This window comes from Branchiostoma lanceolatum, chromosome 17 (genome assembly GCF_035083965.1).
Source record: "Branchiostoma lanceolatum isolate klBraLanc5 chromosome 17, klBraLanc5.hap2, whole genome shotgun sequence".
Lineage (NCBI taxonomy): Eukaryota > Metazoa > Chordata > Leptocardii > Amphioxiformes > Branchiostomatidae > Branchiostoma > Branchiostoma lanceolatum.
Window position 1 is genome coordinate 10,455,296 of NC_089738.1, and position 22,042 is coordinate 10,477,337.

Consider the following 22,042-nt stretch of genomic DNA (forward strand, 5'->3'; position numbering starts at 1 on the left):
CCCGCTTTCGTAACCAAAATTGTATATAGTCCTTACAAAACGTATTTATTTGTTGTGTGTTGATTAACTTTGCTAGCAATTTTTCCAGGGTCATCCTGCCAGCAGTAGAAAAAAATGCACTACTGACAGAATGATCCTGTCAGCAGTGCAATTTTTCTACTGTTGACAGGATGATCCTGTCAGCAGTGGAAATGTTTCTACTGCTGACAGGGTGATCTTGTCAACAATGCAAACTTTTCTACTGTTGACAAGATCATCCTGTCAATAGCCACTTCGTTAGAAAAACTTTCCCACAACCACCTGTTGTTGTGTCAGCTCACATTGTACGACATGACGCAAAATCGAAGAAATCGCTGTTTTACGACAGTTTCAAATCGTATCCTACCGTGCGCACTTTCGTCCCAGGGGACTTTCATTTCCCGCGAAAAAACAAAATGGCGGCATCTGAGTTAGATGGAATGTATCTGGAGAATTTGGACGAATTTGTCCACGACGAAGGAAAAGTGGTGAGTAAGATATCATTACTACAAAAACGAGACATTTGTATTACCTTATGCACTTATTGTTGTTGTTTATTTTCCGCCAGGAAGGTACTGTCACGGGATAGAAAATTGTCAGAACGCACCATGCCCCCCTCCCCCATCGAAAGAGAAAAACACATGTTTACAGTAGAACTTACTAGAAGAGAAAGGATTTTCTTGTTGTTTATCAGCAGTGTGTACTATAGCAAACATGTTGAAATTACGAACTCATTTTTGCAGGTCACCTATAAGTCCCTGAGCCATACTTTGAATGTCCACGTCAACCAAGCCAAACAGTGAGTACAATTTTTTTTTTACTTACGGTTTTTTATTTTATGATTTCATATTGAAAACTTTTCAGGATCAGATACATGTTTTTGTACGTAAGTTACACAGTCTTGACCTGGACTATAATAGGTAGAGCTTTGGTAGAATCGAAACAGGAAATTTTCTTCTACCAGTTGATTTCACAATGAAATTGAATAGAAAACACAAAAAGGTCACAAATAAGACATCCCAGTGAATTAGTAGCTTCTTCCATTGACCCCTTGACCTGTCATGTATGATACTTTCTGTCACTCCCACAAGTCTGACCTTTGCGATGACACCAACTTGACAGTCAGTTCCTGCCGCTCTACTGACAGTGTGTTCAGATAGCTTCGAAAACACAAGAACATAACGAACAGACACTCTAACAAAAGCAAAACTACATACACGCAGGCAAAAATGTAAAGACAAGTCCAGAAGCTATGGGCAAATAATGTCATGAATCATTGATGTCCATTTATCCTTTTGTAGAATGTTGTTCAGCTTTGTGGAAAAAAGCAGGAAAGAGAAGAAACCTGTTCATGTGACTTACTTGGTAAATGGAAGACAAAAGACTGAAGATGGCACGGTAAGAACCACTTTTATTCTTATTATTTGAAAACCTTTATTTGTATTTTCATCATTATTAATGTTGCATGCCTTTGTATTTAATTATATGTATTTATTTTGTAATTTCAGGTGTGTAAGGTTTGTGTAGCCAAGGATGACAATCTAGAAGGTATGAACAATACCATTTATTTTGTTGTTGTATTCCATTTCTTCCATTACCTCTTATAGTATGGTAATACCACAGTAACAATGATTAAGCTAGGCATTGAATACGGTATCTTTGTCTCAAATCTTTGTTTTTGTTATGTTTAGAGAAATTGCATGTACTTAAGTCGAAATGCTACACATGAACTACTAGTAACATTTTGAAAATACTATCATTTTTATTCCTTTACAAAAAGTAGAAAGTAGATATGACATTTGTTTGAATCTTTCTGGTTTTTTTTTTCTCTAGCTGTCAAGTCGTCTCTTGAGACAGTTTCCAGTGTCCATGTGTACAGTGTGCAGAAAGCTGACCTAAAGGACTCTAACCCCCTGTATATGTCTGACTATGACATTAACAAGAACATACAACTGTCTGCCAGGTACTTTAAATTCATCTAATGTAATTGAAATTTTTGCAGTGGTTTTATTTTTGCGTTTTTTTAGGTGTCCGCTTCACTACAAAGACAACTAAGACCGCCACAAAATATTTGTTTCCATTATGTGAATTTGAGACTATTGCAAACTTAAAGCCACCGTGAACGCTCATTTTCTCCTTACTGCTCATTTTCTCCTTAATCAAATCACTGCAAACTTAAAGTCATTTATAGTAGTAAGTAATGTAGTACTCTTAGTTTTCAGTTTGTTGTCTTGTTGAACAAGTCGTTGTACCTTATTTTCAACATTTGAAATGTAGTATTTTAACCTGTTCAAATGCTTCTTCTAATTATCTCCTTCCCTTTGGTTTACTATTGTTCTTTTTTTCTTCTTTTACAAATAGCTTGAGTGCCGTTAAGTGTCCACAAGCCCAGCCTCGAGATTCTGACGAAATTAATCAGCTTGAAGAGGAGAAGAGGTTGCAAGTGCTGTCCAGCACACCGGGGTCTAGTAGCAAGCAGCCAGTAAAAGGCAAAGTCCAACCTAAAAAGGAGAGTGAGCAGTTGAAGGCTGCTTCTTCCTCTTCTACTGCAAGTGCACCTCAGCCTAAAGCAGGGAAAGCTAAGGTTTGTTTATGTCTCCTTTTGAAAATAAATTTTGAATTTTTTTTAGAAGTTTGAATGAAATGCAACTAACTTTTGTCATGTATGTGCAGTGATCAAAATGTATTTTGATATCAGAGACTTTTATACTTTAACTTTCTGAGAATATAAACATTTATATGTGAAAATCAACTTTATTTCTGCTAGGGACAGACCACAATGGCACAAATGTTAACAAAGAAGGCCACAAAGGAACAAGAGACCAGTGAAACAGCAAAAACAGACAATGGAGGAAAGGAAAACAAAGATAGCAAGGCAAGACAATTTCATATGTAATGCAACAGTATCTAGAAATGCACAACATTGTGTGTAATAAAGGAAAAGATATATAACTACAGCTGTACCTTCTAAAAGATTCACATTGTTACGATGTTGGTTTGATAGACCTGTGAACATTGTTTTTTTAATATCAAAAAGGAATTTTGAAGATTTTTGAAGATTTAGCATGTTGTGAAGTAGAATACTGTAATTAAATCTTGAAATGTTTGATGTAGTTTGATTTTTATGGCTTTTTAGTTAATGACACAGCAACTTTGCATTTCCAGTGTGTTATACTACTGTAGCCCAGAATTATTTTGACTGCAAACTTCGAAAATATTTATGACAAGGGCAATAAAACATGATGACGTCATCCATATGGTTCCAAAAACTATATTTGGAATCCTTATGTTCTTTGCTACCAATATTCAGTACAAAATAATTTTTCTCTCACTTCTTTACTGGTAGAATAGTACAAAGTCAATTTCACTGGATTAGCCGCCCTGCAAACCTTAAAACATTGCCAAAAACCTCCTTTCCCAATCCACTACAAAATTAAGTCCTGGTGAATTTACGACTTGCCTAAATGATGTAGAAAAGGGGTTGGTAAAGAATTGAAAAAGTTCTTAATGTACAAGATGAATTACAATATTACTGTTACGGTTCCCAAAATGTTGTGTCCTCTTTGTCCTTTTCTCTCTAGAATGTGCCTACTGGTGGAAAACCCAAACCTAAAATGGGAGGAATGATGGCATTTATCAATAAAAACCCCGCAGGTAAGGGAAACTTCATTTTTGAATTTTTTACAAACTTGTCCATACGTTCATTTATTTTGTGTACTGTAGACATATGCTGATATGCAAACTGCAAAACTTTGTCTTTCAGTTAAATCTACTGATGCATCCAAAGAATCAAGTAAACCATTTGATCAGAAAAATGGAAAACAAGACAAAGTGATAAAACAAGAAGAGGTCACAAAGAAAGAAACAAGCAAGAAAACAAGCAAAGTATCAGCAACAGCTAAAGGAAAAGAGGATGCAAGGAAAAGGTAAGAGATTCAATATCTTACAAGTTGTATGATATGCTATTTTGAATTATGTATTCATGTTACAGTATATGTTCAAATCTAACCATCAACGGCTCTTTCCCACTGGTCATGATACTGTAATAAATTTAGATTGTCAGTCCACTTTCAAATGCAGTTTTACCACTAAATTGTGTTCGATACTTAACTGATTATGTAAATTGTCTGTTGTGCAAGCATAGGTTTTGATAGCTTATAGTTGCTTATTGTTAGAGAAAAGGAGCACGCTCCAACTCTTGCAAACATCATGTAAACTCTCTTAATAATACTTATGTACTCCTTTTCTCTTACAGTGGTGCCAAGTCAAAGAAAATCAAAGACATGTCATCTTCAGATGAAGGTACAATGTATGATAAATGTTTTCACTTTTACAAAACTAAGAAACTTGTATAGACTTGCTCAAATTTCTTAGCAGTAAATTGCTTTACAGTGATGGGAAAATTTCATCATCATCATCATGTCGGGCAAGTTGCCCAGACTAAGTCAGCCCTCTTCCTCCATTCGCTACGGTCCGCCATTAAGTGCTCTAGATCTTCGGCCCTCACCCCAACGTCCCCAGCAAGTTGGTCAATGTAGGTCCGTCGGGGTCGCCCGACACTGGAGAAAATTTAGATTTTCTTAACTCTTTTTTTTTTACATTACCTTGAAGATGAAGACTTGGCCCCAAAGAAGAAGAAAAGGAGAAGAATACAGCAGCCAGAGTCTTCAAGTAGCAGTGAGGAAGGTCTGTTGTTGTTTTGCAAGTGATACATGTACATTACAGGCTACTGTATGATAAATCAATCCTGACTGTCCATCACAATTAGCAGTTCAACCAATGATGGCGTGGCAATTAGTGGTTCGGCCAATGACAGAGTTGCTGCATGTCTGATTTTTATTCTTTTAAAGTTTTATTTTATCTGCATTTCTATGTTTTAATGGAGTTGGGCAGTGCTACGGTATCATTCTATTAGTTTGAATTTTATGTATCCAAAAACGATCACAAAACATTTGTTAATCCCCTTGTTTTTGATGCATTTTTATTAAAGATAATTTCCTCTCTCTATTTTCTGTGCATTTGTGTATGTTGCTGTCTTTAGTCTGACTTGTTTCTATGAAATCCAACAGAAATGTCTGAAGATGAGATGGTGATCCCACCAACCCCACCCCCAGAGCCTCGTGCCCTGTCCCCCTCCCCTCCTCCATCCCCTGAACCCTCGCCACCCCCCTCCCCACAACCTGACACCAAGTCCAGCAAGAAGACCACAAAATCTGTCAACGGTGCTGGTGGTAAAAGGAGGAAACACAAGAGAGTTCTTAAGTCAAAGCAGTTTGTCAATGAGGATGGATTCATGGGTAAGTACTGTAAATACAGAAATGTTGGCGGTGGTTTTATTTTCCGGGTGAACTTAAAACCACCGTGAACCTTTTGCCCACACTCCATTTTCTCCGTACCGCAAAATAAAAACCATGCAAACTTAAATGCATTTACAGTACAATTTAGTTTTTAGGTCGAAAATATGTGGAGAAAATGTTCCATATACGAATGGAATTCTACTGATTTCGCATTTGTTCAACCAATGGCATTTAAAGTATAGAAGTGTAATGATCACATTTGCACAATATTATTTCTTTAGCTCTTTACATTTATTGTTTTGATAATCTAGATGCAATTTTCTGTGAAAGTTAAACAACAATTTGTTGTTTAACTTAAACAGAAAATTGTATCTGAAAGTGTTTTATTGTAAGAAGACTTCATGCATTTACAGTGCATTTATTTAACTTGAAAACTCAACAATAATTAACAGTTACTTCAGTTTTTTTATCAAATGTAGCAAAGACTTTGAGTGTTGGATGAGCAAATACCTGTAAAAGTATTTTATGATTTTCTAATTCAATGTTGTTGTTCTTTTCTTTTGTTTTTTTCAGTGACAGAGAAGGTTTATGAGAGTGAGTCTACAGATGCCTCAGATGTAGAAGAAGAAAAAGTCAAACCAACTGGACCTTCCAAACCGGGTACTCAGACCAAGCAACCTTCCCCTGAAAAAAAGAAACCATCGCCCGTAGGAAAATCCACTAAACAGGCTGGTATCATGAGCTTCTTCAAAAAGAAGGCAGCTTAAAGATCTTCTTTGTCAAGTGATATACAAAAAAAAAAGTTATGAAGTCTTGTCTGAAAGTCATTGAAGGTTCTATTTTTTGGGAATAATAGATTGGAAAGAAATATACATGTACATTGAAGATTTACTGAAATCTGTTTTGAAAGACAGATCATTTCTTGATGTGATTCATGGAATATGACATTGTGATTTAGTATGATCCTAGAAACGCAGGAGGACTTTTGAAAGGGGCTGAATGGATTAGTAGGCATTTCACTATTCAGATAGATGTACGAAAGTTGTTGTTTTTCAGGACACTAAATCTCTAAGAAATGTAGACTAGTTATCAATAATTAAGTTTTCTAAGAACTTATGCTAACAAGGGATATAGTTGTGATTAAAGATAGACAAAGCGCTGTACATAACAAAATATTTTGTGAGATATAGCTCCATTAGTAAGATTGTATCAGTGTCAAACAAAGTATACATTTATCTAAGTGAAGTACTGAGAAAAGAATGGTTTTTCCAGAAGGCAAAAATGGATATTATCTAGAAGCTGTATTGAAATGAAAAGTACTTATGTTTGAGGATAATAGTAATATTTTAGGTCTTTCCTTTCCTCAGATGGGATTGGCCTCTGTTGTTTGTCACTTTGATATTTTGATATTTTGATACACATGCAAATTTAGACTTAGTATATAAAATTGGTTTGTATATTGGATGATCCTCACTTATTTACATTTTTTTGTACATTAGTATCAAAGTCACTTAATATCATTTATCAATTAAACATTGCAAACATATTCAGTATTCCTTTTTTCTTTGAATCTCAATTCTAAAGCAAGCACCATTAAATTTGCAAGCCCATCATATTATAAGATTCATGCAACTCATATACATATTTTGTACTTCAAACTCTTAAAGGCTTTAGATAGTTACATCTCATGTGTTTTGTTATTTTTCTTGTTATATCTAACATCGTTATTGCTCGCTTTTTAGCTGCCACTGATGCAGGCTACCATTCCTTTCCAGCTTCTTTTGCCCACCACTTAGTTCTTTACCCCCATTTGCATCAAGTCTTACTCAACAGTTCTCTTTCAGATACATTGTAGATTATTGCCCCCCTCCCCATCTTCTCTATCTTTGTTTAGCCAAACACCAACAGACAATAGAAACAGATCACGGTATACGTGTACAAGAAATGCCTTTATTTGTTCAGATCAATTGTTACTTGTTATTTTAAAATGTTTCAGATTTTGGTGTATATGAAAAAGTTCAGAGAGCAAAGAAAGCAGAAACCTTCATTGATACTTAAGTGACTCTTTCAATTTGTATTCTGTGTATACAGCAAATTATATCCTTTGCCTAGTTGCAAATAGTGTCACCTTACAAACTTCTATTGTACTCTAGCTATAGGTGACTTGCAGTACAGGGCCCTTATATTCTAATGTTTGCTAACAGTTACTCCAAATTCACAGTTTACAGAATTCTGGTATGGCTATTTTTGTACATTTTGATAAATAAATTTCAAATAATGCATGCACTTCCTATGTTTGATATTAATGAAAATTTAATAATTTACATTCCTTTAGCACATTCAAAATAATATGTACAAACACAGATACGTAACAACTGAATCCAGATACAATACATCACACCCTGTATTCTCCTGCTTTAAAGAAATTGACAAATAATATGTTGGACTCTGTATTACGATGCCCAATATCTCAAATACAAATGTAGTAACACAGAAATAGCAAAAAAGTCTATTGGAAAGAATGTTCTTGATACTCTCCAAGCAGAGGATTAGGCTCCGGCTTGCTTTGGATGTCTTTTTAGGCGTTTTTGTCAGGATTTCTATTATGTCAGCTTTTTTTTGTCTAGTACAATGTACAAGGATACACAAGGTTAACAAAACAGAAAACCTGCAAAAAAACTTCAAAAGATGTCCAAAACAAGCTGGAGCCTAACTTCTGCTTGGAGAGAAGGTTCTTGAATGAGTCGGAAGGTTGTTTGAATATAGTTTCTACTTTTGCGTATTTGGTTAGTGGCATCCCTTGGATCTGTATCATGATGTTGGATATATTAGCTTTCAAATGTGTATTTTACATAGGCTAAAGCTACATGTTGGGTGAATTATTTGCATAATTTATACTGTTAAAAGCATCTTTTCTAGATCTAAAGCTGCCTGGTTAGTTCAAAGGGTATGTAATTTCATGAAAATGCTTTTTTTTTACAATGCCAGCTAATACATAAATGCAGAAATATCTACACCATTTTGTTCAAATTGCTCAATTTCTGTTGCCTTGGACGATTCTACAAATTTGGACAAAAGAATGGCAATTTTCATGGCTTTTGCCCCCAACCTTAGCCTGGGTACCATCCTCCATAGTTACCACTGGCTCATTCTTTTCACTTGCAAACAGAAGGAGCCAGCGGTAACTAAGGAGGCTAGTACCCAGGTTACCCAATCCGTCTAATTCAGAGTATTTTCCCATCCATAGTCCTGTCATAGAGTGTTGGGGGCATGTCCGTTATGCACACACTTGCATATCTAGTTCTTGCACTTGTTCCTCTTGGAGGTGTCTTTAATTTTGAGGATCTTGAAGAGGTTGCCTATCCTCTCCTTGCAGTTGTTGGTGCACATGTCCTGTAGGTTGGTCTCACGCCGCTTCAGTTTTCTCACTCGACCTGAATGTTAAGAAAAGGGAGGTCTGTGTTTCAATGAACTTACAAGGAAAATGTGGCATTTGCTAATAATAGAAATTACAATATATAGTAAAAAATGCACATGCAATACTTTACATTTGTAATTTGTTTTCAAGCAGTCTTTGCTACACCTTTATAAGGTACATGACTGTTCAACCTCAGAAGGATGTTAAAGAATATTACAACACACTTTTAAAAAAGCTATCTAGTCTGAAACCAGTTACAAACTGGAATATTCTATGATGAGGGGACAATATCTTTACCGGTTCTACATTCAATGGACCTATATATAGTACATAATTACATCACAATTTGTTTACCGCAAGGAATGCCGACATGGGACACATGAGAAGACTTTGCATTGTCCAGCATTTTTTCTAATTCTAAGGACATGTCACTTTGGCAAGCTTAAGTTCTGTCTTAAATAAATGTGCATGTTAACTAGCTGATTATATGTATGTTTTCTGGCATAGCAGATACACATGGCAAGTTAACTAGAAACAAGTAAATATTACACACTTTCAGCTGTAGCCCCAAGGAGTTTATACTGGCCCTGTTTGTCATTCTTCTGGATTTCTTCAAACTCTTTCGTTGTCAGCCTCACAATCTTAAAGATTCGGATGATTCCTTGAATTCAAAGTAAAGGACAGAAAGGAAGAAAAATACATTCTTAGATTAGTTAATATAGAAATGTGTTGTTCGTATTGGGGACAATTAACCAACTTTTTGGAACAGAGCCCTATGGACATGATGCTGTTGATGCGACTTATATGTAGCATTTGACATATAAAGCTATTTATTGACAACATTACTTTGTTAATCCTTTGACAAACAAAATGTTCATTACTCACAACTTTTTCATGTTATAAAGTGTCCTGCTACGTTACCTCTCAAACAATGCAAAATTGATTTGTGCCAAAATGTTGCCTCAGCAGGGTACGACAGTATACAAAAATAAAGGTAAAATCCCACACAGTATGTGCATGTTGTATACCCACCTTGTATAACCTCCCATACATGTAGCATGTTGTACAACCCACCTTGTATAACCCCTCATACATGTAGCATGTTGTACAACCCACCTTGTATAACCCCTCATACATGTAGCATGTTGTACAACCTACCTTGTATAACCTCCCATACATGTAGCTCCACCATCTCCTGTTTGACGTTCTCCAGTGCGTACTTGTGCGACTGTGTGGCGTGTTCCGGCTGCGGCTGGTACGAGTACACAAGATGCGTCTCTCTTCTCTTCAAGCACGGCTTCGTTCCTTGTCTCCTCGTCCCCTTTTTCTCATCTTTTCCACGTGGTTTCGGCGGACGTTCCAGGATCGCTTGTTCCGATGTCTCTCCGTTGAGCATTATGGGACCTTCTGTCGTCATAAGCGATTCAAGTTCACCTGCCGCTATAGAAGTGCAGACAAGATATTTAGCTTAGCTGTTCATAACATGATAATGTGTCTTCTTGTTATATAGGGCCTCCATCAGTCAATATGATGGTAAAATCCTAAGATATCAGCCCTACAGCTTTGGCTATGGCTAAACAGTCCTATATGAGATTGGCAGTCTCATAGGGCCACATACACTGTAGGGCACATCTGTAAGCCGACTCAGGTCTGTTGCAAGGTTCCTGTCTTCTTTTAGTGCTAAATAATGCAGGGTCCCAGCCTCTAGCACAGTGTAAACAAGAAGTATGTATTTACAATGATACTAAATTAAATACAAATTAGAATTAGAATTATTATAATAGAGATAATGATGATAGGAGATGCACAATGATACTACTGTAGTTCAAACAATGGCATTTCCAAACAAAACTTGCACCCTATTTTGTATCTGTAGCATACCCGATGTGTAATAACAAAATATAGCTTACTTCTTGTTTTAGTTTTTCTTTCATGAAAACAATAAGTGAAAGGTTGACCTCACCAACACAGGCGCTGCAGCATTTTCCCGGCACTTTCCTGGGGTTCTGACAGGGCAAGTCTGAGTCCGGAGGACAGGATACTCTATTACAAGTGGTCTTACTGTCCTGGGGAGGGGGAGGGAGAAGAATATAAGCATCAGGCCACCTGGAAACTACCTGCATATGACTTTCCCTACTACCATCTGCTGGGATATTTGATGGTGGTTAAAAAATTAAAACTGTGTAAGGACTAAGTGTTTGTGCTTGGGGGAGGGTGTAGAAATGTTAATTTTTAAGTCAACATTTAATGAATTTTAGATGAAATCAAAATTTGTTATATGTAACGTTAGAACATTTCTGACATTACACAGGAAAAGGGGCATCATAGTAAACTGTAGTACTTTTGTAAAAACATTATTCTCATCTATTGTGCAACTCTACATGTAAAAACCCTGGCACTTACATTGCAGTTACAGACGACGCATTTCATCTGGCCAAAAGGAACCAAGTTTGGGTGCCACTTCTCTCCATGGGAGTATGTCTGTCCACTTGATACACAAACTGGGAAGAAGAAAAATAATGTAAATGACATAATTATCAACTATGGGTAACCAAAACGGGGGCAAATTACAATCTCAATGTAGATAGTGTATTAATTGTTCTATTCTGGACATTTGAAAAATCTTATCACTATGTTGTAATTTTTATAGCAAAGAATGGCTTACTTCTTCCTATTCTGTTGGTGTTGTTGTTGGCCAAGATGATATTCACTCGAGTCTGGGAGCCTGCAACGCCTTTCAGTTCCGGTAGAGGGTGCTCGAAATTAGCCTCTGGATCGTTCTGGATTCTCTGCTCCTGCGTGTCGTCGTACTCTTCCACTTCGTACGCCTCTTCGTCTCTGATCGGAGTTTTGGCTTTTTCTGCAAGAGAGTTGGTTGTGATATTTCCAACTAGACGTTGGAAGGAAAGATCATCGTTACTAAAGAAAGAAAAGGAAAGGAAATGCGTGGAAGAGGCGTATTACAACTTCTGATTTTAATCAATATTGTCAAAGATCTGAAAATAACAAAAAAATGTTAAGTTTGTTTTAAGAATGACAAAAAGAACTCACTTGGACATTGAAGACAGCAAGAGTCGGCTAGTTGGATCGGGTTGGGGCATTGTGGCACGGTGCAAGTCTTTAGTGCACAGAAAACGTTCCCTTCCTGTAAGTAGATGACGGGGGACAAAAAGAAAACATACACATATTTAGCCTTAATGCCACAGTAAAATTGTTCGCACGACATTCTCTGCAGACTTTAAATCTAATGCAAGAGCGCAGCAAAAGAAACAAGATGGTAGAAAAACATGATTAAATTTTCAAACGAACGTTGTGATAAGAATTGAAGAGAAAAAACATGGTATCACAGCCAACAAGAAGTCTTTCATTCCTGTATTCAAAAAGTGCACAAAGTGACACAAGTGTTGTAGCCTTGTATTAATTAACACGTTGGCAACTACCCTCAAGAAATTCCATCAAGAACCTTCTTGGTTTTATCATATCGAAAGAAAAGAAGTTAACGACGATTTTGATGATTTCATAGACTATGATAGGGTTAGGAAGTTGAAATAACGCTGTATTGCATACAATCGCAAACACACACACACACACACACACACACACACACACACACACACACACACACACACACACACACACACACACACACACACTCACTCACTCACACAAACACTACATCACGCAGTAAAGAACGAATTGTTACCGAACAAGAGCAGTGAACACACTGGCTCTCCGTCTGCAGCATGAAGACGCCGTCACTGCGGAAGCTCTCCCCGTGCTGGTACGTGCGGCCCTTGAACTCACACTGCTGGCCCTGGTAAGGCGCCGTTGTCGGGGCGGGCGTAGTTACTTCTGCAAGGGTTCAACATAAAGTACATGACATATAATTGGCAAATATAATCCCTTCCAGAACAACTACGCTGGCCATAGGAAGAATATTGAAGAAGAAGACCTTTATTGTACATTTTTTGCCAGAGGAGTTTGGCAACCACAGGGTTTCATTGGACACCGCAGATGGGGAAATGTTAACCCCCCACGGACTGACTCTCATGGACAAGAATTTTTGCCAAATTCTACGATCCGTACCGCCGTAGAAAGGCCTTGTGGGGACTAAGTCGAAGATATGATCTTCTTGGGTTAAGTAGTGCTACTATACATTAACAAATGTTTACTGTAAAGTAAATAACACATTAGCTTAGCTCTTCAACATAAGATTTAAACTATATAGGCAATATGTTTGTTTTTAAGTCTTCAGAAATTATTTCCTGGCTTTACATTTGCATCAAGTTATATGCTAATGAAATTAAACCTGCGTTCGGTGACTCTACCTTTCACCACCACACGATTGTTAGAAATTCACTAGATTGTCACTAGACTGTCACTTGACCGTCAGTAGACTGCCATTGCACTGTTACTAGACTGTCACTGGATCGACACTAGATTGTCACTAGACTGTCACTTGACTGTCAGTAGACTGTCATTGCACTGTCACTAGACTGTCACTGGATCGACACTAGATTGACACTAAACGTTACCCTACTGCTTCGTACCTGGGCATCGTCTGCAGCATTCTCCCGGCAGGTAGACGGGGTTATCACAGGTCACTTTAGGACAGTCGTCTGACAGACAGCTGACGGTGCCATCCTGTGGTAGAGGGGAGGGGAACAGATAACTATATAGTCACACAGTAATTAAGTTTCAATTATCAAGTAGATGGGGAAAGGAAAGAGTTATGACACAAGGCGATAAGATAAAAGACAAAAGATTTCATTTCTAGAGATTAGCCATATGCCCTGTTTACATTTCCGCTAGGAAACAATATGTCAAGATAACATTTTGAAAACAAGTAACAAGGCATAAATGACTAAATACATACATTGGATCCTCGTTCCCTACATGGTTAGTTATAGGGATATCCGGGAATTGGGGCTGGCTAAGTTTCAAATTATCCCCTTTTCAGTGTATACTTTTTGATATAGTAAAAGTCCTAACTACATGCAGAAAAGGTTAGTTTTCACAAAGTTAGTACTCGTTAACATGGTAAAATCTATAGTTTGTGTTGACAAACAACAAACTGTGGACAAACAAACAAACTGTCATTTACCTCTTTGCAGATGCAAGTGATGCAATAGACGTAGCCAATGGGAAGTAAGAACGGGTGCCACGTGTCCCCGTCTACGTATTCCTTCCCGTCAAACCGACACACCCTCCGTATGACGTCATCTAGGGGCAGACATCAGTGTCAGGGACGTTTGGTAAAAGCCGCACATTTTCAAACACAAAATAATAATTAGCGTTATTTTGTAAACATTCCTGTGCATCTGCTTTCTGTCATTACCTGTCAGCGTACGGATTTTCAGTAAAGCCCCGGTTACGCATAGCCGAGCATGGCTCCCGACCACTAGCCAACCAAGGTTGGCGGAAGGTTGGGAGAAGTCTTACAAGTTATAGATTAAGAGTCAAATTTGACTCCTTAGCACGCCCTGACCGCTACTGACTTACTCCCAACCACCAGCCAACCCATTCCAGACCTCCCGTCCACAGCCGAATGTTTTCAAAACATTTTGCTGGCGCAGCCGAACACCAGCCAACCTCGCAGAATACCAGCCAACCACAGCCGACCTAGGTCCCAAACCAATCCCAACCATGGTTGGGGAATGTCGGAAGGCCATGTTCGGCTATGTGTAATCGGGGCGTAAGGCTACTGTCACATGAGGCAGGATAACAACAACAGATCGAGGACATTCTTGGGACAGTCGTATATTTGTCGTACAACAGTCGGCTGTCTTTGACGGAAAATGTTGTCGCAGATCATTGTCAGCTGTCAGTTCTGTCATAGCCTAACTGATATTCAGACAACATTGCGTAAGACGTGGCTGCCCTTAGTTTTTCTCAATCATTATTGTGAATAGCTCTAAATGATCATGTAACTTTTCTTTGATGTCTATTATAAACCATGTATAATCTACGAACTTGTGAAATGACAGAGACACATTTTACTGAGCATTGTTAGAAATTAAAAAAAAATCAATTATAAAATTCAAAAGATGAACATACAAGTAAGCTGCTTCGTCCGCTTTCCTAAAGTAGCAAGTAAACTTTGCGAGACGTTTTTTTTTTATAGATTGAGTTCACCAAAGCCCTGGTAAGCAGACTGGTCCTAAACTTCCTTTAACAAGTGCACTTCACTTCTTATGAGTTTTCTGGACCTGAAACTAAATTTGCCGGGTGCATTGTTTTACGTGGCGGAGTTATGGGGAACAGTTTAAAACGCAATTGCGACTGTCCTATATAAAATAATCGTAATCTTTCTATATCTGGTAAATGTTTATCACTGGCGATAATTCTTATAGTTTCTACCAGACTGACTGCGCCGGCTATAGAGAGAATAATTTGACACCATAGGTTTTCATTTGCAGGTGAAATATTAACCTTCCTTGCCAATTATTCAAAATATTCTTTTTTGCCGAATTTTACGATTCGCACCCCCGTAGGAAGGCCTGGTGGAAGCTAGATACTTTTTGCTATCATATCTGTTACAAAAATTGGTTTGTATAATCTTGCTATCGTATCTGTTACATAAACTGGGTTGTATGTCGGCACCACGTATACGGGCTCAGTCACAATCGCCGTACGTACGACGTACGACAGCAAATTGATTGCATTTCGCGGAGGTGTCGTACAGAAGTCGTTTTCCTTGTGGCGGAAATGTTTTCTGTCCATAGATCCCTGTCGGCTTCCCTTATGTCGTAACGTTGCTGAAATTCGTACAAAAATCGCTCGACGACCATGACGTGTCCCCGACCAAGACACAACCGCAAGCGAACAATTTGGACAACATACATTTGCATGAATTTCATCCTGACCTTATAATTACGGCTACCGATGTGTACAGCATATGCGGTTTTAACGGTGTTTCTCACTCTGATATTACTTCCACATTTAACCTAATTTGAAAGCAGTTTTACAACCATATTAACGCTTTGAAACGGTGTTCCGTATGTTGTCTGCCATTTGTGTCGTTCTATAAAATTGTTACATCATCACAAACAAATCTTCACCAACAAAGAGGTTCGAGCTCGAAGACCTTTCTTTTCGCGACGTGTGAGGCCAATGACATCTTCGGTGTTTTGAGGCATCTTTGCCGTTAAATCGTTCCAATTTTCCCCGTGATTTGCCGCCCTTTCAGTCCCACAGATGGTGTTCTTTTACGACCAACTAAACGCCACCTCGGTAACTGCTCGGTACATAGTCGTAAAATGTCCTCACCATAGCGCCTCCTTGGTGACCGCAAACCTTGAATAAAAAATCCGTTTTATGACCGTTTTCAGATGTAATTCCGACAGTTATCGAGATGGAAATCATGCTAAAAACTCTTTGTGTTTTTACTGTGTTGGAACGTTTGCCTTTACGGAAGGTTTTATAGTTTGTGTATTAGGAACAAACACGAGGGATTTCGTATTTTAGTGGAACTGGGTTAAACTATATGCGAGCAAGAAGCCCGTATCTAGATCAACGGGTTTTGTAAAGGTGGAGGTTCAAAATAACCATCCCATAGATTCAACATCATACTGATGAACTACAAAGTAACAACTTTTTCTGAGAAATCATGAAATAGCTTACGGAATAAACCCGATAACGGAACCTACGATACGTTTGAGAATTTCATTTCAATTCTACATCATTACGTAAATGGATATTGTTTGTAACCGGACTCAAATAATATGACTGGTCCCCATATAATCCAGAATTCGTTAGATAAAACGATGCAATAAACAGTGGGCTGAGATTAATTCATTATTATTCATGACGATTCCAGTGTGCAAGCTATTTCCTCCGAGTTTCGTGGAAAACGCTCTTGTAGTGACGTACCTTAACCGTGTATTCACATGGTCTCTAATAGAAAATCCTGGCTTTTTATACTTGTGCAAAACATTGAATAAAAGCCGCGCTCTCTCTTGCGTGAAAAACAGGATTTGCGCTCTTAATGAACGCATCAGTAGTTCACATTCTCAGGCCCTGCCGCATTAGATGTTTAGGGCCCACAGGGTGCCTTATCCCGGCAAAATGCGCGGCGCTTTTTCCGTGCCTTTTGTGCATTTCCGGGTCTTAATCAAGTTAACAGGGGGTTATACGACCTTATTGGACTATAAAACGGGCGGGGCACAAATGGGATGGACTCGACAGCTGTCAATTAGATCGATCATCAAGTAAAGATGGGAAAATCCAATCTCACATCCCACAAAAACATGCCACAGATTTGGACAACTCAACCGACCGTTTTTCTAGAGAAACAATGACTTTAACGACGCCATATACGACTTCTTTAAAAGTGCATAATTCTTCCTTCTCACGCTGCTCTGAGCTCTTAATGGAAGCTACTTTATCTCTTAATAAAATAAAATGGCATGGTTTGGGTTTTTATGCAGTTTGTTTTGGAATCATGTTATGGACTTAAAAACCACAGGTTTTATAGTCGAAAAATATTGGTATAAATTAGTGAATCAGCAGGATCGTATTAACATTTTCTTTGTCCGTTACAAAAATGTTGAAAAAAGGAAGTTGTTGCGATGCTGGGAAACCAAGCAAAGACATATCTTAAGGCTACTGACCTTTTTCTACGACGTCGGAAGCTTGCGTCGATCGCGTCAGCGCCGTCAAAGCCAAGAAGGCGAGCCATACCATCGTCGTAGTCTTCAGTCTTTCAGAGGTACACAACAACAACAACAACAATGACAACAACATCCAACGACAATTAGTACGGCAGTGACCATTGGTTAGATGAGTATCCAGACAGACGGGTACTGGTGGACAGCTAGCCGCAGCTGGCTGGATGAATCACTGATGAGGTTCTTTCTCTATCTGGTGTCAAAGGAAGGCTTTCAGGACGCGAGTGAGCAGAGTCTATAGGTGGTTCCGCACGCTTGGATGGTCTGTCAGTTCAGGGCATCATGTTTTTACCCGCTCTATGGTGAGTTCAGCGAATACTTAATTCAAAGGGCATCCGATGGTGAAGTCACGCCCGCAAAATTGGTCTCCGGGAAAAAGGGCAGATTTGTTGTTCGCCTTCTCGTCTTTTTTTTTCTTTTCACATCCGGTAGAAAAGATGATATCACGTTTTTCTAAGTCTGTTGTTGATAGTTCTTGAAAGTGGTTGTTGTTGGGTCCTGGATAATCCTCAAGGAATGGCAACGATTCCTCTTCTGTGTCGACACGGATCCTTCGCTGGAAGTACAGGACAGGAAAACGTTAGGCTACTTTTAAGAAAATCGCAAGAGCTGTGTCCCTTTACCCCGCGTAAGAAACGAGAGAAGGAGGGAGAGGGGTAAGAAACAATATAATCCGTACACTGGATACTAAAGGTGCAGCGATAGCCTTTTCCCTCGGACAAAATCAATGCTCTCGGTCCTCGCACTTTCCGCCCAATTTTCCACGGTCTTCAGTCAACAATCCTGTCCTTGGGAATAGTCCAGAGAGGGAGGGTCCCTTAAAAGGTCGCCCGCTGTCGGACACTTCGAACTCTTTCTCACAGAACACCCGGCTTTAAATGCGTGACAATCATCCGACGCGACGTCGCGGCGAGGCCGACTGCAATGCGCGTCCGAAAAAGTTAATTCAATTAGCATAAAGTCTCTGAGCCCCGACAATATGACAGCCTTGGGAGACCAGTCCCAACCACGAGGTTACGTTGAAAAAAAAACCGCCGCGCGGACGAGAGACTAAAAGGCGACATGTTCTGTTTTTTTAGACGAGGGCTATCTTGATGTTCTACATGTAGAGACGCTCTCGCCTTGAGAGACGGAGATTTTGAACACTGATGTCTGAGATTTGATTTCAGGGCTAGAATTCCGTAGTCTATGATAAGTGGTGTATCGAGACAACAAACCAACAGATAGCCAGGCCCTTAATTGTATAAACCTCCGATTTAAAACTTTACCCTACGCTCACCATGAAAACAAATACGGTAAGCACGCTTTTTAATTGAATTAGTCGAATACCTTCTGTGCAATTTTGATCTCAATGTTTAGAAGTTCTTTTAGAAGCCATTTTTTCGTATAGACCGTAGCTGTAAACAAAGAGTTGACAAAAGGTTTTCAAACAAAGACGGAAATCCCTGCTATCGCCGGCTTTATCTCAGGAGGCATCGACTCGGTATTGTTGCGCCATCTTTATTCCCTCTAAGTTGTTTGCGTACACGGGAGTTAAGCCCATTGACATGTTTCCCCGCCCAATTGTTTATAGCGTCAACATCATAAGTGGTACCAGTCGCCAGAGCTCAATGTTGCCCACCCCCATTTTGTCCACCCTGTAATATCTAACCCAGCTGTTTAAAGCTAGAATTGTTGATTTACAATTGAAGCTGTTTTAAACTGTGCTTAATACAGTTTTTCCGGTGCTTTTGCAATTGCATGTTTGCGTAGCACCACAAAAACTGTTATACTTTGTTCGCGTTTATCTTTTCAACGTTAACATTATTTTATTAATCAAAAGGATGGGTTTATATTTATGTCTATGTCTTCGACTGATAGCATCTAAAATGATTCATAAATCAACTGTAACTTTTTCTTTTTCCTACTTTTTTGTGTATATGTAGGGGCTACCTCTAGGCAAACGTAGAATTCCAGTGTGAGTTTATTGCAGGTCAGCATTCCATTGTAACTTGACCTCACCCCTTGGGTCTATCCAAAATACCTGACAATCGTATCGCTTTATCAGATCGAGCTAGTACCCCAAAAAAATCCAGGAAAACATTTAGTGCTGCACACAAATTTAAAACAAACAAAAAATGTCCAGATTTTTTTCTGATTTCTTGCAATTACGTGTGAAATACTGACAGAGTGGGGATTAAAAGAAAAGCCCCGCCTACCTATTTCAGTCTCTCGCCAGTCGGCCTCGCCCACTTCTCGGCGCCCCCTCGATTTAAACCGACGCCGCAGCCCTGTCGCCGTCTCTATTGGCGAGCGTCTCGACAGGTAATAGACTACAAGAAATGCCGTAATTAAAGAGTGTTGATACAAGTGAAAAGCTGGCGCCGAGGAATGCCGACGGCTTCCGACGTTTCTGGTATTCATTTCTCTGCCATTTGCGTAAAACCCTGGTCCATCTAAGCTGTGACGAAATTCACATTTTCTCTAAACACAGTGTTTGCGTGTGTTTCATTTCACAAGGAAAAAATATATTTTTGTCATACATTTTGGGTACAGAAAATGTTTACATTTTTCAACGCCGTAGATTTACGACATTTGTGAAGAACTGTGTAGTACTTTAAGTTTTTGGTATTTTGACAAAAAAATGCCTACTTAAAGGCGTCTTGTTGGTCACATATGGCTTTGGCAGTTTCTAAGAATGCTTGCTGTATTTTTGACATCTTGAATTTCTTGAAGCAAAAGACAAGTTCGTCGCACGTTAGCTACCGGAAATACGATGTTTTTCGGATCAGTGCTGATTGTAGTCAGGTAAGCTGGCGAGATTTTGGGTCAAGACTTTGCCCATTGTTATCCTCCTAACTAGTTATTTTGTGAGCTTTACAAATAATGCTTTGGGGACAGTTGGATCGTACGGAGCTTTCCGTAATGTTAACGTTTCAATCCAGTCAACTTCCTTTGCCCTGTTGGATGTTAATTAGAATACTTCAGTAAGACAGTGTAGAAAGGGTACCATATTTCGTGTCAACAACTAAATGCATTCCGACGTGAATTTTTGTGAGTCGTTTTACATTCCAGGACACTGCGAAAATAGGGGGAGAAATTAGATGTTTTAGTTAGCGACTACTGTGTGCTACTCTTTTCCTTTTTGTGGTGTTATCATTTTTTCGAACATAGAAAAAAAGGTTATTTGATTTTTGATGGTGGTTGTACTAGCTTACGTAAACCAGTGTATTTCTATGTTTATGATTTATTGGATGGTTTCTTATGTGGCTTTTCGTCACCCTGTAACCGCAAAGTAGTTCTCCCCGTTGATACAAAGCTACAATTGTACAAATTAAGCAAATGTATAAATGAGATGATCGGCCTACCGTGTGTTAAGGTAAACAGGTTATAGCTGGTTACGTAGCTCATCTTGCTTGCTTGCTTACTTGCTCATCTTATCCAGATCCAATCTTTAAAAAAAGACTAGGAAATCATTGCGACAATCCTTCATTTGACGCAGATACCCGTATTTATGACAAGTTTTATTTTTTGGTGGGGTGGGCAGATGAAATAAGATAGGCTTAATATAGTAATTGCCTTCCCTTGTATAAGGTTAAGAACTTTGACATTTTAACTCTTGACTGTCAACATAGCCACAACAAAAACACAAACGGTGTAACCAGTAAAGTGAAACATACACGTAAAGACTACACGATTCGACTTATTCGTATAACGTACTTTGTTGGCGTATTCTTCTTATATATATCGTCTTTAAGTGTACATAATCTTCTTTAAAGAAGGTGAAAAATCTTACCTGTTCAGTCTGACGATTCGTGCGTTGTCCCTTTGTCTATTTTCAGAGTGGTTCAATGAAGAATCGCCGATGTAATCACCTGATACGCGCGTAACCCAAAAATAGAAGCCCTCCACTTGCCTACGGGTAAGCGAACTCGTGGGAAACGACTTGTGTAGAAGCAAACCCCAAACACTAGTAAAGTTTTGGGCCAATGCCACTTTTTCCCTCTGGGCAGTATCACCATGGCAAACAATAGGACACAAAGCGTTTGCTTACAACCGGTGCACAGCGCCACTTCAAATGATCGCATGGGGCTCTTGAGGGCACGAAAGTTACAGTCTACTGTTTCACGTATCGTTTTACTGCGTTTTTCCCACGCGATGAGTGACATTTTCGTACTGCATGGTTTCTGAGGATCGCTCCATTTTTAAACGTCAACAGGGGTGGGTGAGACTTAGAATAATGAAATATTGGATTCAGAAGTCAGAAATTGAGTCGGTCAAAAATATCATGTTTGGCATTTATTTCTACGCATGCGCTTTAGCAAGCTACCTCTTACGAAGTTATATAACGTTCTGCATACATTTTACATTTTCTATAAACTGTATTCTCAATTTCTTATGTATTGCTATCAAAAGGCGATAAGATAAACAAAAAATTTCATTTAACGAAAATCATACTTTTTGCTCTAAAAAATCCATACTTTTGGCCCGATTTTTCATATAGAGAGGGATAGAAATAGATTGACAGATTGAAAGATAAATAGATGGAAAAATTTAGATATTGTACTAAAGACAGGTATGTAGATTAGATTGACAGAAAGATAGAATCATTCAGATAGCTAATTGGTTGATAAAAAAAAACGTACGTGCTATGATTAGTT

General features: G+C 38.7%; 2 protein-coding genes across 3 annotated transcripts; one reads left to right on the top strand and one right to left on the bottom strand.

Moving 5' to 3' along the window:
- The first annotated feature begins 387 nt into the window (after positions 1-387).
- On the top strand, positions 388-6,861 carry LOC136422839 (DNA polymerase delta subunit 3-like). The gene is made up of 13 exons (XM_066410740.1): positions 388-506; positions 762-817; positions 1,320-1,416; positions 1,527-1,566; positions 1,852-1,981; positions 2,380-2,602; positions 2,786-2,893; positions 3,600-3,672; positions 3,782-3,944; positions 4,274-4,320; positions 4,630-4,704; positions 5,088-5,315; positions 5,889-6,861. The coding sequence occupies exons 1-13, from the start codon at positions 435-437 to the stop codon at positions 6,080-6,082; spliced, it is 1,506 nt and encodes a 501-aa protein (XP_066266837.1). The 5' UTR covers positions 388-434; the 3' UTR covers positions 6,083-6,861.
- Positions 6,862-7,245: 384 nt separating this feature from the next.
- LOC136422838 (chordin-like protein 1) lies at positions 7,246-19,731 on the bottom strand. Of its 2 annotated transcripts, none has more exons than XM_066410739.1 (12): positions 19,601-19,731; positions 17,346-17,958; positions 13,838-13,956; positions 13,284-13,377; positions 12,437-12,585; positions 11,785-11,878; positions 11,399-11,593; positions 11,137-11,234; positions 10,697-10,799; positions 9,892-10,173; positions 9,287-9,394; positions 7,246-8,749 (listed from the first exon to the last, which is right to left on the bottom strand). In XM_066410739.1, the coding sequence occupies exons 2-12, from the start codon at positions 17,476-17,478 to the stop codon at positions 8,613-8,615; spliced, it is 1,512 nt and encodes a 503-aa protein (XP_066266836.1). In that variant the 5' UTR covers positions 17,479-17,958; positions 19,601-19,731; the 3' UTR covers positions 7,246-8,612. The 2 variants fall into 2 exon arrangements, with proteins under 2 accessions (XP_066266836.1, XP_066266835.1); XM_066410738.1 differs by having other exon boundaries at positions 11,399-11,623.
- Positions 19,732-22,042: the final 2,311 nt, after the last annotated feature.

Coding starts and splice junctions, on each gene's coding strand:
- LOC136422838 (XM_066410738.1), bottom strand. CDS start 17,478: ATGTTGTTGTCATTGTTGTTGTTGTTGTTGTGTACCTCTGAAAGACTG. Junction 12,586..13,283: donor ATGCTGCAGACGATGCCCAG/GTACGAAGCAGT, acceptor GAACCCTTGCAG/AAGTAACTACGCCCGCCCCG. Junction 11,235..11,398: donor CACCAACAGAATAGGAAGAA/GTAAGCCATTCT, acceptor TCTTCTTCCCAG/TTTGTGTATCAAGTGGACAG.
- LOC136422839 (XM_066410740.1), top strand. CDS start 435: ATGGCGGCATCTGAGTTAGATGGAATGTATCTGGAGAATTTGGACGAA. Junction 2,894..3,599: donor AGGAAAACAAAGATAGCAAG/GCAAGACAATTT, acceptor TTTTCTCTCTAG/AATGTGCCTACTGGTGGAAA. Junction 3,673..3,781: donor TATCAATAAAAACCCCGCAG/GTAAGGGAAACT, acceptor TTTGTCTTTCAG/TTAAATCTACTGATGCATCC.